Source organism: Pelmatolapia mariae, linkage group LG12 (genome assembly GCF_036321145.2).
Source record: "Pelmatolapia mariae isolate MD_Pm_ZW linkage group LG12, Pm_UMD_F_2, whole genome shotgun sequence".
Classification (NCBI taxonomy): Eukaryota; Metazoa; Chordata; class Actinopteri; order Cichliformes; family Cichlidae; genus Pelmatolapia; species Pelmatolapia mariae.
Window position 1 is genome coordinate 24,169,342 of NC_086237.1, and position 13,784 is coordinate 24,183,125.

At 39.9% G+C, this 13,784-nt stretch overlaps 1 protein-coding gene across 1 annotated transcript; it reads left to right on the forward strand.

Annotated features, from left to right (window-relative positions):
- The first annotated feature begins 4,420 nt into the window (after positions 1–4,420).
- Positions 4,421–13,509, forward strand: zcchc8 (zinc finger, CCHC domain containing 8). Its single transcript, XM_063490552.1, has 14 exons — positions 4,421–4,607; positions 4,741–4,783; positions 4,879–4,953; positions 5,104–5,203; positions 5,973–6,050; positions 6,145–6,248; positions 6,373–6,438; positions 6,549–6,609; positions 6,703–6,839; positions 7,910–8,052; positions 8,179–8,294; positions 10,759–10,845; positions 11,253–11,373; positions 11,742–13,509. Exons 1-14 carry the CDS (start codon positions 4,433–4,435, stop codon positions 12,884–12,886), a joined length of 2,451 nt encoding a protein of 816 aa, XP_063346622.1. The 5' UTR covers positions 4,421–4,432; the 3' UTR covers positions 12,887–13,509.
- Positions 13,510–13,784: the final 275 nt, after the last annotated feature.

Consider the following 13,784-nt stretch of genomic DNA (forward strand, 5'->3'; position numbering starts at 1 on the left):
ATTTTACAGTGATGGCACGAAGAAGCCTCCGCCTGCAGGAGTCAGGCTATTATAGGGAAGATGGAAGTCCAAATATTTCTTATAAAGAGATCTCATACAAGTATGTGTGTGGATGCTTTTGGGACTGCACGCTACATTCTGGATGAACATCCTCAGGTGTACCGACAATGTAAATCTTCACCTGTAGAATAAGTCTTTAAACTGGTGTGTCATCTTTTAGGGTCTTCCGTCGGAGAAAATACAGGAGACGAGGTCCCTTTATGAACCATCACACACAGCAAAGTAAGGACCACTACTCAATTTTAACATCATTTAAAATGAGAGAAGAAGATTCTGTTATCAAACTGTAAACTCCCCTGTGGTCCTCTCTTTACAGACAAAACAAGACTTTTAAAGCACATCACCGCTTTCTTAATGCTGCCCTTTCTGACTTTTGGTGAGTGACTCAGAACTTTTTGTCAGACAATCCTTCCTAACACACAAGTAAAACCTGGACCATTTGTCCTCACATCCACCCCTAACCCCTCTACTTCGTGTCTCCCAGGAATTGTGAGCTACACAATTTTTATAAACAGCAAAAAAGAAGCAGAAACAGCAGACAATCAGCCAATTTTTGCCAGAGAATCTCAAGGTAAGGATTGCCATCTTCATCTGTCTCATCATCATTTATACATGAATGTACACAAAGAAAACAAAGAATTTGTCTGTGATTTGTGTGAATTCAGGAGGCATGATCCAAAGCGGGGTCTCCTCATGGACAGAGAACCCTGTGCACAACCGCCACTTTGCAAAGTGGCGGTTGTGCAAATTTATGCAGTGGGTGGACCCTTCCAGGGCCAATAGGAGAGTAATCCAAGTAAGAATGACATAGTTTGCACAGCAGGATTTAAAGTGATATAACATAGAGAAAAAGTTTACATTTATGAACTCTGGGCAGCGTAATAATTACTTTTCTTTCCTCAGGAATATTTGCCTGTGGCCCCAGGGAACTGCTGGCCCCTGGCAGGTCAGAGTGGGGTTGTAATCATCTCACTGTTCCACCCAGTCTCCATCACTGCTTTGACACTGGGGCATCTCCCAAAACACCAGTCGCCTGATGGAACCAACAAAAGCGCCCCAAGAGTGTTTTCTGCCTATGTGAGTGACATGGTTTTGTTGTTAGTCTGAAGAGTTCACCTTTTTTTGTATTATAATTCTCACCAAAACCTCTCTTCTTCTTCAAGGGAATGTTGACCATAGGGGTAGAAGGGACCTTTTTGGGAACTTTCCTATATGACAGCCAAGGAAGAGAATTTCAGACCTTCAACCTACCAGTGAGTACAACACAAACAACATATTAGAGCTCTTTCAGTCATGCTGTTTTTAATGGGCTCAATTTGTAACCAAATAAGAAAAAACTGATATGACAAAATTTACTGGGACGCACTGACAGCTGGTCTGGGAGGGGCTACTACTGTACAATGTTATATAGCATTTACTTTTTCAACTAGGTTGGTTCTTTTGATTACCACCTCTCTCTCATTTGTCACCAGAATCCAAACAACAGCATCTTCAGATATGTGAAGCTTAGGATTGAGTGGAACTCTGGAGATCAAGACTTCCCCTGTCTGTACAATTTTAGGGTCCATGGCAAACTCTTTACCTAATAAATGATTTGAATGACTGTGTTACCTGAGTAGTAAGTAAGTGACCAAATCTTGGGCTCTGGGGGCTCACAGCCGCCCAGGTACAGGCAGGGGTCTGAGGAGACCTGCAGGAGGAGTGGGGACCATCTCATTTTGAGTGATGGTGCAGGGTCCGATATATTCCCCAACATATTTTTTCAGATTAAATGGCCTGTATTTGTATAGCGCTTTACTAGTCCCTAAGGACCCCAAAGCGCTTTACACATCCAGTCATTAGATCACCAAAATTTCCTTTGCTATAAACTTATGAGCAGTTAATTTAACTACTAAGTTAAATTTTGCTGTGTGTTGTCAATGCAATACCTTAGACTGAGCTGAAGTAGGAACATACAGATAGTTGGGCAGACCTCCAGGATGAAATCCATTCAGTAGACTGACTTTTACACAATGAGCCTATAATCCAGGTGTCTGTGGAGAATTTGCCAGACGTGGTTCTGTTGCTCATTGAGGGTTCTAGAAAAAAATCAAGATGTCATCAAGGTAGACAAAAACAAGAAAAATAAAAGAAAATTCCTGAGGACATCATTAACAAGAGCTAGGAAAAAGGCTGGGACATTTGTGAGGACCAACAGCATCGCCAGGCACCTTAAATACCCAAGGTGGGTGTTGAAGGCTGTTTTCCATTTGTTGCCCTCACGAATCCTAACCAGATGGTAAGCATTTCCAGTTTGGAAAAGATGGACGTACCCTGCAGGAGTTCAAAGGTGGAAAAAGGAAGAGGTAGTGGAACTTGTTTTTAACTGTAATCTGGTTAAGGCTGCAGTAGTCAATACGGGGATGGAGTGTTTTGTCTCTTTTCTCAATAAAGAAAAAAACAGCAGCTAAGAGTGAAAAAGATGGGCAAATGATACCTGCTCCTGTGTTAACCTCCCAAACATGAACAGACCAGTCTAAACAGATTTAATTCCCAGTAATTCGTACAGTTCCTTTAATGTGTGAGACATGAACAATGTGCCCTGGTCAGTTATTATCTCTTTTGGGATGCCGACTCAGGAGATGACCTGAAACTGGGCCTGCACCACACTCTTTGCCAAAATGGTGCACAGCGGCAGTGCTTCGGGATATCATGTTGCATAATCGTTGAAATGCCTCGATGAGATCCATGCCAATCCACTCAAACGAGACCTGCAGTGGCTCTATGGGATGTCGCCATTCACAAACCTAACCTCCACCCTCTCTGCCTCCAGAAAAGCCCCAGGGTCTGCCGTGCTGCCAAGTGATCCTTGGCAAGCGTCACAGCCAGCTCGAGGTTCACTGGCCGATAACAGCAGACCCTCTCCACTTTTTCTGTTGGGAGCCCCTCCATGAACTGCTGCAGTGTCAGCATGTTCAGCAGCTAAACTTCCCCCTCCATTGGGCTGGATTGCAGCCACTTGGCTGCAGCATTGTGGAGCCTCCTGATGTAGGCAAATGGCCGATCCCTCAGATGAGAAGGATAAAAGACACTACATCCTTCAACCAAAGACACCCAGTGAGAGCTTTGAGCCCAGTCACACCATGACAGCAAATGTGTGTCAAGACACAAAGACTTCAGGCAAGGTAATGTTCCCTCATTTCACCCCACATTCCTATTTCCAGGATACTCCTTCAGGCACCATCAGGAGGGACAGAAAACATCTCCTTCTACTATTTGATCCCACACAGAGACAGCTCAGCCACTCAACTCACTTATTCACAGATGTATTACTCATTCACAGATTGAGCAGGAACTCCTTGGCTGGACCTGTAAAAGAGTAATACGTTTAATAGATTTTGTGTTAATTGAGTCAAGGTTTTATGAGAGAAAACAGAGAGAGAAAAGAGGGAATAAATGACTGAATTTCAGTATGTTTAAACTGAGAAAAGATGCAAATGTTATTTTGTTTTGTTTTTCATCTCGATCACAGTGTTATTGTCTAGGCAAAAACTTACCTAGTTTGCACAGTCAAACTAGGTCTGCTAATCAGCATCTGCTGCAGTGCTGAATCCTTAGCACACAATACAACAACACAAGAACTGCTCTAAAATCAGTGCCAACATGTCCAACCAGGAAAGAGGTACATATGTGCCTACCTCTCTAAAACACAAACATCCATAAAACACATGTAAATTCTGAGACACTGTCATGGTTTGGAGCTACATCTCAGCCAGTTCTATTGGGAGTCTTGTCAAAACTGACATCAGAAAGGTTTATATATAACAATGGGATAATCCTTTCCCAAAGATCGAGCAACTGGTCTCGTCAGTTCAAAAAATGACTTGTCCATTTAAATGATACATCTTAAACATTTGATATCTTTTCTTTTCTATGTTCTGTTGTGAATAAAATATATAATATATGGGTTTAGGAGATTCATTATCTTCTGATTTTATTTAGTTTTTTTTTGCAATCGGGTTGTAAATGTTTAAGTTGATTCGTTTTTTTGTAGTACATGTTCTCTTTTCTGTATGTGTTTTTTCTAAATAGGAAAATTTATAACGCAAAGCAATTTTTACTTTTTAATTCAAATTTATTCTTGGAGTTTTTCACCCATGTTGTTGATTTGTATATATCTTCAGAGATATGTAGTAATACAATTTATTTATATTTTTATTTAGTGTTACTTTACGCAGTGAATGCAAGTTAAAAACAAATAATATTAGTGGTTTTACGTACATCAGTTACGTGAAGGTTCAGTAGTTTTATTGTGAAAGTATCAGGAACAATCACATTGTGCGCATGCGCACTATATGTCGTGTTTCCGCATACGGATCGGGTAGCGCCAGGTATGGCTGAAGTTGATTTTGGGGACAGTGAGCTCTTTCAGCAGCTCGATGAGTCTGCTCCCCCGGTCACGACGCACATTCGGTTCACAGATGATGAGGAAGAGCAGGACGAGAGGAGCGAGCTCCGGAGCAGGCTGGAGGAGTGCGACGATTACATCCAGAGACTCACTGAGGAGAATATCCTTGTGGCAGTTTGTTAGCACTAGCTTAAATTTGCTAGCATAGGATGCAACCAAAACACAACCAAGAAATGACTTCTAACGGTCCTTTTTCTACAGAATTTGTCATTTTTCTTTAACTACCAGACCACATAAAATTTTACGAAGGAAAATGAGCCTCCTGACACGACCAAGGTAACTAGTAGACACCCAGTAATGATCATTTCAAATGAAACGAAACTGTTCGCCAACCGTGATCCTGCGATGTTTTCCCTCCTCCACCACTACAGCGGCGTCACTGTTGAAGATGTTAACATCGACGGGCCTCTTCTTCAGGTCCTTTATACAAACAACAACATATCAAAGTAAGTCAGAATTCTTTTTATTTTAAGTAAGTTTATATGCATGAACGTATTTGTTGGTGAAATTATTACATCTATGGTAATTTATTAATAACATGTTCAGTTTAGATCCATTCACAACATATGAATGACAATTTTTAATCACCCTGCTAGGAAGTGTCGCCAGGAAATTGAAGACTGCATCTGTAGTGTGATTTTGAGGCACCAGAAACCAGACGGTGAAAAGAGGTCCTCTTTTAACATCAAGCCTCAGGTGTGTACCTAGAATATACAGAGCCGTGGAGAAGTTTCCCCCCTTTTTGCTTTCTTCTTAATTTTTTTGTGTCTATTTGTTAGAGCTGAAAATCACCAGACTCAACATGATAGAATATTACCACAATACGTCACTCAAAATATGACATTGTTCAGATTTTTTAACATTACACTAGCACATATTGTAATTTATCACTTTTTGACATAAAAGCTGTAAAAGGCTGATGGGGTAATATTGTCCAAAAAAAAAAAAAGTAATAATTTTTTGCTGGTATGCTAACCTTGTCATTACAACCTACCATTAATGTTGCCATAAGAATAAGTTGGTATGCTGTCAGTCTGTCATTAAATGGGGTCAAGCTGGCAATAACATCCAGTCTGTTACTGATAATACAGCAAATACCTGTAATAAATCATTGAAAATTAAATACATGTGTCTGTCTACAAAGACAGAAAGTCACGATTAATGTTACATTTGCAAGGGGTTAGGGCGTTTTAGTTTTCTACACAGGTAAGTTTAGAAATTCTTTTTGACTTCATTATCAGAAACGTAACTTTAAAAATAGCATTTTGCATTTACTCAGGTTATCATTGTCTAATAAAGTCATTCATGATCTGAAACATGTAAATGTGACAAATCTGCAAAAAAAAAAAAACAAGTCACGAAGGGAGAAAATTCTTTTTCACAGCACTGTATATTACTATTGTAAATATTTTCAATATCACAATGAATTTTCTGTTTAAAAATACATATTTCTCCCTCTATAAAGAATTCCGCTTTTGCTTTGGACGAAGATCCACAGATGATGTCTTCCAGTAGTGTGAGAACAACAACAGAAGCCTTTAAAGTGAGCACATGCTGTTATTTCTCATTCAAACACACTGAAAACAGGATGTGTAGGCTCACAAGTAGTAACTTATTGTGTTATGTTTTTGTTTTAGGTCGTTGGGAGTGTCTTATATTTCACTACTTTCAGTGTTGATAAACTTGGACAGCCTCTGGTAAACGAAAACCCCCAGCTGACCGATGGATGGGATGTTCCAACGTATCTTTAACACGAATAAATTAAACATTTATTGCCTATGAAATGCTGTAGTCAGATTTATAAAGTTTTAAAAATTCACAGCTGTGTAGACAAATGCATTATAGCTTCCTGAATTGCTGCAAAGCTATCAGCAAGTCTTCAACCAAGTCATTGGAACTGATGGCCAGGAAATAGAAATGAAAGACAAAAGGTAAGACTACAAAAATTCCATAGCTTTTCCTGTTTACAACTCTTCTTTGTTTGTGTGCTGGGTGGAATTTATAATGTATAATGATTCTGTCTCTGCTCTGTTCACTGTAGACCCAAGTCTATGTGTTTCAACTGTGGTTCAAGCAGTCACCAGCTGAGAGATTGTCCCAAGGTACCATTAATGATCTGTTAATATGTCAGAAATCCAGGATGAACACAAGGACAGAACATAATTTAATATAGGAATGTATTTTTTCTCTCCTAGCCTAAAGACATGGCTGCAATTAATGAGAGAAGAAAGGAGTTCAATCAGAGCAACAACCAAGCCATGCAGAGTAACCAGAGATACCATGCTGATGAAGTGGAGGAGCGGTTTGCCAAATACAAGCCTGGAGTCATGAGGCAGGACTTTTTTTACTCTCCACACATTTTTATTTACTCACAATTTTAATTTAATTACATAATGTTGCAAAAGTGCATATTTTACAGGGTTATATAAAACGAAAAAAAAGTGTTATCTGGGGACTCAATTTAAAATAAATAAAGGCTCCCCCAGAATTTGGGAATCATTAATGAAAAAAAATCCTAAAAATGAAAAATGGTGAAGGCACAGTCTCCCTGCAAACTGACAACTGTGGGAGAGAGAAACAAAATAAGATGTAAGAGGGGAAAGAATGACCCCTGTTACATTTTATTATGATTATAAATTCCCTTTGAAATGACCACTAAGTGATTTTTTTCATCATATCAATGAAAATTGCCCAACGTTATTGTCCTAAGGTTTATGTTTGCAACGGTACCTTTTTCAGTACTCTTTTTGAAATAACTCTGTCCTTCTCAATTGAATTTTAAAAAATAATGTATTTACAACATTTTACAACCACAGCAGCTTCCTGGGTCTGTGTCTGACAGTGTAATATTTGTTCTGTTTACATCTATTTTTCTACCAAATTAATTACATGAAGAAGAAGCTGTCAGTGTCTCACTCAGAGTTTCTGAATCATCATCCTTGGCTTCAGCTTCTTGCATGCTGGTGGTAGACTTGCTGCAGTTAGCTGCATGTCCTTTAATACATTTGGGTTTCTGAAAGCGTAACCACACCCAAGACTGCTTTTGGCTCGCTGCCGCCCTGTGAGCCTGTTGTTCTTGAGAGGTTGCAGTTTCAGCAACATTGGCAGTAAATGGACTTTTTCTTTTAAAGCACTTTTCTACACTACCTGAGCACTGAAAGCGCTTTACACAACTTGCTTTATTCACCCATTCACACAAATACTTTTTTCTAAGCTTTTCCTCGGTAAGTGCTTTCTATCTCACATTCGTACTCCAACGGTTTCATCCGTTAGTTAGTTTATACCAAAGATATTTGGCTTGTAGATTACATGGTTTTGGTCTCTAAGCCAGTTTAGACAAGTGTAATTTTTAGTCTTTTAATTTTTCATTTGATTTATTTACTGTGTTGTGCTGTTAAACAGTGAGGAGCTGCTGACAGCTCTGGGCATTGATGAGAACACCCTACCTCCTCTGATCTATCGCATGAGGCAGCTAGGTTACCCACCAGGTTGGCTCAAAGAGGCAGAGATGGAAAACTCTGGCTTATCACTGTATGACGGAAATGGTAAGTTTAAAAAAGAACTCAACAGCTTCACAATTTGTTTTCTTTGTTGAACAGAGTAAGTAGAAAAATAAAAGCTTCTGCAGTCTGCACAGATTATAGAGGATGTTGTTTTTTTCTCTCTTACAGCATCAAGTGATGGCACTGTAACTGACAACACTAATTCACAAAACCTCTCATATGATGTTTCCAAACTGGTGGATTTCCCAGGTTTCAATGTACCCGCACCACACAAAATGAAAGATGTAAGTGTTGCAGTCTGCCTTTTCAAATGTTTGACCTCCAGTACCGCCTGGTATCCGGTAAAAAGTAAATATGTGATATAGAGCTGGGCGATAGAACGATAATGATATGTATTGCGAAATAACTTTTTCTCGATAGAAAAATTTAACTATTGCGATAGGCCTCATCTCTCTTGTCCTCTTAAAAAAAAAGAAAAAAAGAAAAGAACAGCCAATCCAAATTAAGTAGTGCAGAGCCGAACCAATCACAGCCGCAGCGTCACGTCACGTGACTTGTTACGTACAGCACAAGTGCCAAGCCGCACGTGTAGTTGTTTGGGAAGCAGCCAGCCGGGCTGCCCAGGTAATGGAGGAAATGAGTGTGCCGACTAGAGAAAAATCAACCGAGAGCGTGGGTGACCAGGTTACCGAAGAGAAAAGAGATGATGGTTCCAATTCCGGAGAGATTGTCGAACGGAAGGGCCATAGAAGTTCCGTAGTGCGAAGGTATTTCGTAGTGATGTGTCGGTCGCGAACGAAATGGCTCTTAGAGCCGGATTTTTGACGTGAACGACGCGAGCCGGCTCCTTATCGCGAGCCGTGGGGGTTTTTTTCTTTCCTTCTCTCACCCTCTCTCTCGCACTTTTTTTCCGCTTCACTCCGCACGCGAGCCTTGTGCTTTGCGCTGGGAAGAGGGGGGAGGGGCGGTAGTTGCACTCGCAGTAGCACAGGAACAGAGCGGGAGGGAGAGAGAGAGAAAGAGAGCCAGGGACAACAACGTCACATTAGAAAGGTATAGTAATCATCCACAACTATTTTCAGTTGCGGATGATAAAGGATTCAGAAAGTTCAGAAAGCTATACAACAAGGAGAGATTGAAAATTTCCTTTTAGTTCTCAGTTTATTTGATATTGACAAAAGTTAGTCAATTTTGTCTGTTCTTCTGTAAAACGAACTAAGCTTTATTTTTAGAATTAATATTTTGTTTCTAAGTGGAATTGACAATTTAGTAGTCTGTTTTGTTTGTTCTATTTTGAAACTTAAACGCTTTAGCGGCTGCGTTTTGTGTAGTTTGCAACATTTGCCTTTATTTATCTGAAAAAGTCTGATGTTCCTTAAGTACATCTACCCTGTTGAACTTATTATGGGAAATAAATAGTAAAATCAAGACAAGCTGCTGATTATTTCACATTTTACTTGTGAGCAACGGCACATTTAAATCTTACAAATATAGTTATTTGGCTTATATCGTGATATATATCATTATCGCCTGAAATGAAAAAAAAAACATATCGTGATATGAAAAAATCTTATATCGCCCAGCTCTAATGTGATATGTGATTTACTGTTTCAAAACCATTTAAACACAACATTTAATTGATGAAAAATACAAAAACAACATTAAATGTTGATTTGATGTCATAAAAATAAGAAAGGGGCAATGAAAGACTAGAAATATCTTGTTGAATAATTTCAACACATTTTTAGGTAAATTGCAACAGATCAGTACTTGTGAAGCTAAATCTACATTCTCTAGTCTGGTTAAATCAAACTCTGCTTTATTTCCCCCTTTGTTGCGATTTGTTTGTGTAGCCAGACATGCTTTGCATTCTGGCACACAGCAGAGTACACAAACATTTTTGATTTGATTGGGGTTTTCACTGTGTGAATATAAACCAAACCATGGGAAAAATAATAATAATAAATGTAAGATTCTTTCTTAGTGTAAAATTGGAAGGAATTTTAGGTGTTCGTCATCTAAAAAAGATGATTTCAAAAAATAATTTGGTGAATCTAGAAAAAAATCGCTGCACATAGATATATGACTGAGATTCTCAGGCCAACAGACGGTTCTGCAATATCCACAGTTTTATAGTGGAGATCACTGACTGACTGAAAATGTAAACAGGACACAGAAATGACACGACTGCCACCTGTCATGTCATCTGACAACTAAAAATGTTAAATTCTGATGAGGAGAGGGACCATCTGAGTAGTTATCAGGAAAAAAACCAGCGTCCATGTTTGTATGGGTGTCAGCCCTGTGAATGCTGAAACACACACAGGGTCAGGAGCAACATTTTTCAGCCATCTTAGACGGTTGTGGAGTAAAAAAAAGTCCAGGTACTAAATTGCGTTAAAACACAACTAAAAAGACCCTGAGCCGAAAGAATGGGAAAATATTTTATTTCCTCATGAATTTGTACAGTGTTTTTTTGTTGTTGTTGTTTGGTTTTTAATTTTTAAAAAGAGCCAATTTATACTGTGGTGTATATGACCTTCTTATGAATTTTTGACAAATGTTGCTGGCATCAACTTCAAAATGAGTACATATTTTTAGTTTCCAAATTTGCTATGTTGTCTTTGTGTTATTTTCAATTAAATGTGAAGTTTAAATGGTTTACAACCCATTAAAGTATGCTGGGACCTTTCTTTTTTTTTTTTAAAGTTAAATAACACTTTTTCTTTATTTCTGTTGTATCTTCAGGAGTTCATGCACTATGGTTCAATTCCAATGCAGAGCAGCCACATGAAGCAAAACTATGCAGCCTACCTGTCCAGCTTCTTTCCCACGGTCTGTATCCCAGCTCTCTACTGACTTCTTGCGGCAGCAGCTTCTCAACTCCAACCAAATATTTATCGGCCACCACCTTGAGCGCTATTTAGCAGATTAGTGCTCATTCTTAGATATAAGATATAGATTAGATATTTAAGCCATTACTGTTCTCATCAAGGACAAAATCTACTCTGTCTTGAGGTTACTTTGCTCTGTGCAACAGTTCATGGTGTTCACATGACCCATCCTTTAAAATCTCCTTTACGCATTTTACAGCATGAATCACCACTGGTCCAACTGCACAGACCTCCATTTAATCCACAGGATTTCAATATTTCTACTTAAAAAAATGTTTTTATGTTGCTAAGAAAGGAAAAACAAAAGTCGTGCTTTTTGGTCTTATTGCATGTTGCTCTTGCCAACAGCCTGGTGCCGCCTCCAGCAAGAGAAGACATGAATTTGATTCATCTCCACAGCTGAGGAAGAGGAGTAAGTTTAGCCCAGACCGGACCCCAGACAGGAGCTCGGACATGGATATTGAATCAGGTAACCGTACATCTGGGTGTCACAGCCTGTATTCATGTTCTCCTTGAATGGTTAGATTTCCAGAGTTGGGATCCCATCCATCCAACTTCACTTTTTGTTTTTAAGTTGGAATGTGAAAACTATGGATCTTCTAAAGATTAGTTCTCATTTTACTGTTGTTGAACCAACATGTTGACCAGGCTGCTGCCAGTATATCAATGCTCTACGTAAATTGTTACCAGGATTATTGCTAATTAATAACTTTTTTAACAAGAGTAGATCACGCTGAGTTCACAGAAACAATGTTTTTGTTTGGTATTTGTAGCTCAGTTGCACAAAAATACACAGTCAGCACTCTGTGGATGACTTTATTTTATTTCTTCTCATAGATCCAGGAACACCTCATCAAATTCACAGCTCTGGTGATTTCCAGTTCCAGCCACCACTGCCTCCTGGCTCTCCTTGCTTTAGTTCTCCTCCTCCTTTACCACAGGGCACTCCTCCTGCTACACCCACCCCCCCACCTCTCCCTAAAGGTACACCTCCACCTACTCCCACCAACGGCTCTCCAGCTGTGCGAGGGCATGACTGGGTGGTGGTTGATGAGACTGGGGAGGGAACAGAGGATGACCTTACACTGGAGGAACTGGAGGAGCAGCAGAGACTGATCTGGGCAGCTCTAGAAAATGCTGACATGGCCTCTAACAGTGATTGTGAGACACCTGCCGCACAAACTCCTGTACCAAGTTCACCAAGTGTATCCACATCTGCACACGCGGACACAGAAACTGAAGACATGGATGAAGGAATGGACTCAATAAAACCTGAAGAACCTTCCCTGAGCAAAGAAAATCAACTGGAGGTTCAAGAGGGTTTGTCATTAAGCCCGGGACCAGTAAAAGTTAATGACGATAGCCCTCTCAGCCCCGAACCAGCTGAAGTCCAGGAACACACCCCTCAGAGTCCCGAGTCAGTGAAAACCCAGGACAGCACCCCTCAGAGTCCCGAGCCAGTGAAAACCCAGGACAGCACCCCTCAGAGTCCCGAGCTAGTTAAAACTCAGGACAGCACCCCTCAGAGTCCCGAGCTAGTTAAAACTCAGGACAGCACCCCTCAGAGTCCCGAGCTAGTTAAAACTCAGGACAGCACCCCTCATTGTCCCGAGCCAGTTAAAACTCAGGACAGCACCCCTCAGAGTCCCGAGCCAGTTAAAACTCAGGACAGCACCCCTCAGAGTCCCGAATCAATGTTAGTCGAGGACAGCACATTTCAGAGTCCCAAGCCAGTGAAAGCCGAAGTTGACAACCCACAGAGCCCTGAGTCAGATTTGCCTCATCCGGTGAGTGGAGACTGTATGACTCCAGGGCATCTCGAGAAGATAACTGCTGTTCCGCATCGTAGCAAGTTTGCAGCTGGCATCGTTCCGTTTGAAGATACACCAGAGTTCACTGAAGTTGCTGAAGCCACAGGAACATACCTTAGGATCAGAGACTTGCTTAAAAATTCCCCACGAAGTCTGGCGAAGAAGAAGTGACAGTTTATTGCCTTGATTCAAAACACAGTATATTTTAATGGAAAGTCTTCATTTCATCTCCATTCAGCATGGTTTTTTTCTATTCTGTGTAAATGCAGTCGATATGTAAAATTCAGTTAGGGAAAGCCTTTTAAGGATGCTTCAACAACTGATTTTGACCAGCTAGTCTGAGATTTTTTTTTCAGCAGAAGTGAACTGTTTACTTCACTGTAAAATGTGTACAATGGTAATTTCTTGACCTGCATTATTTTTCATCTTGTGGTGTTTTTGTGTTATTTGTTCCACTTGAATTTCTCTAAAGTAATGGAGTAAACAATATTGTTTCTGCTCAAGTTGCTATGTCTGATTGCAGATTTCACCCCCATGGCCAAATCAAATATACAAATTAGCCCTTTTATTGACCAAGATTTATGGACATACTTTGTCATTTTTGCTGTAAAATTGAAGAAAAAAGTTATTCTCATCTTTCAGGAATCATTTGAATGTGCTCTTAAGCCCCAAATGTTGGAGGAATACGGTAACGTGAAGCACACATGGTAACGAATAGGAGCCGATTTTCTTTTTCTGTCCATATTCAGAAAGCAGTACCTTATAAATGCCATATGCTACCATGTTACACCAAATATCCCTGTAAAGCTTGCCTTCTCTTCTTTCCCAAACTATTTGAATTTAGTCTCTAGCAAAAACGGTAATGCAGTTTCAGGAAATTAAATTGTGCTTGTAATATATGCCTGCCGGCATCCCCATGATAGGCAATGATTATATTCTTCAATGTCTGTGAAGGTTCTCAGTCATCCTGGTCTTCAGTTCTGAAGAAGCCTTTTGGATTAGAAGTGAAATGTCTTCAAGCAGCTTAAAGAAATCCTGATGCTTTTCTTTCCAAGCTCCTTAGACTATA

Excerpts from the sequence above, each read along its gene's own strand:
- zcchc8 (XM_063490552.1), top strand. The coding sequence starts at position 4,433 with ATGGCTGAAGTTGATTTTGGGGACAGTGAGCTCTTTCAGCAGCTCGAT. Across the intron at positions 4,784-4,878 it reads AGCCTCCTGACACGACCAAG|CGGCGTCACTGTTGAAGATG; the intron begins GTAACTAGTAGA and ends CCACCACTACAG. Across the intron at positions 6,610-6,702 it reads AGCTGAGAGATTGTCCCAAG|CCTAAAGACATGGCTGCAAT; the intron begins GTACCATTAATG and ends TTTCTCTCCTAG.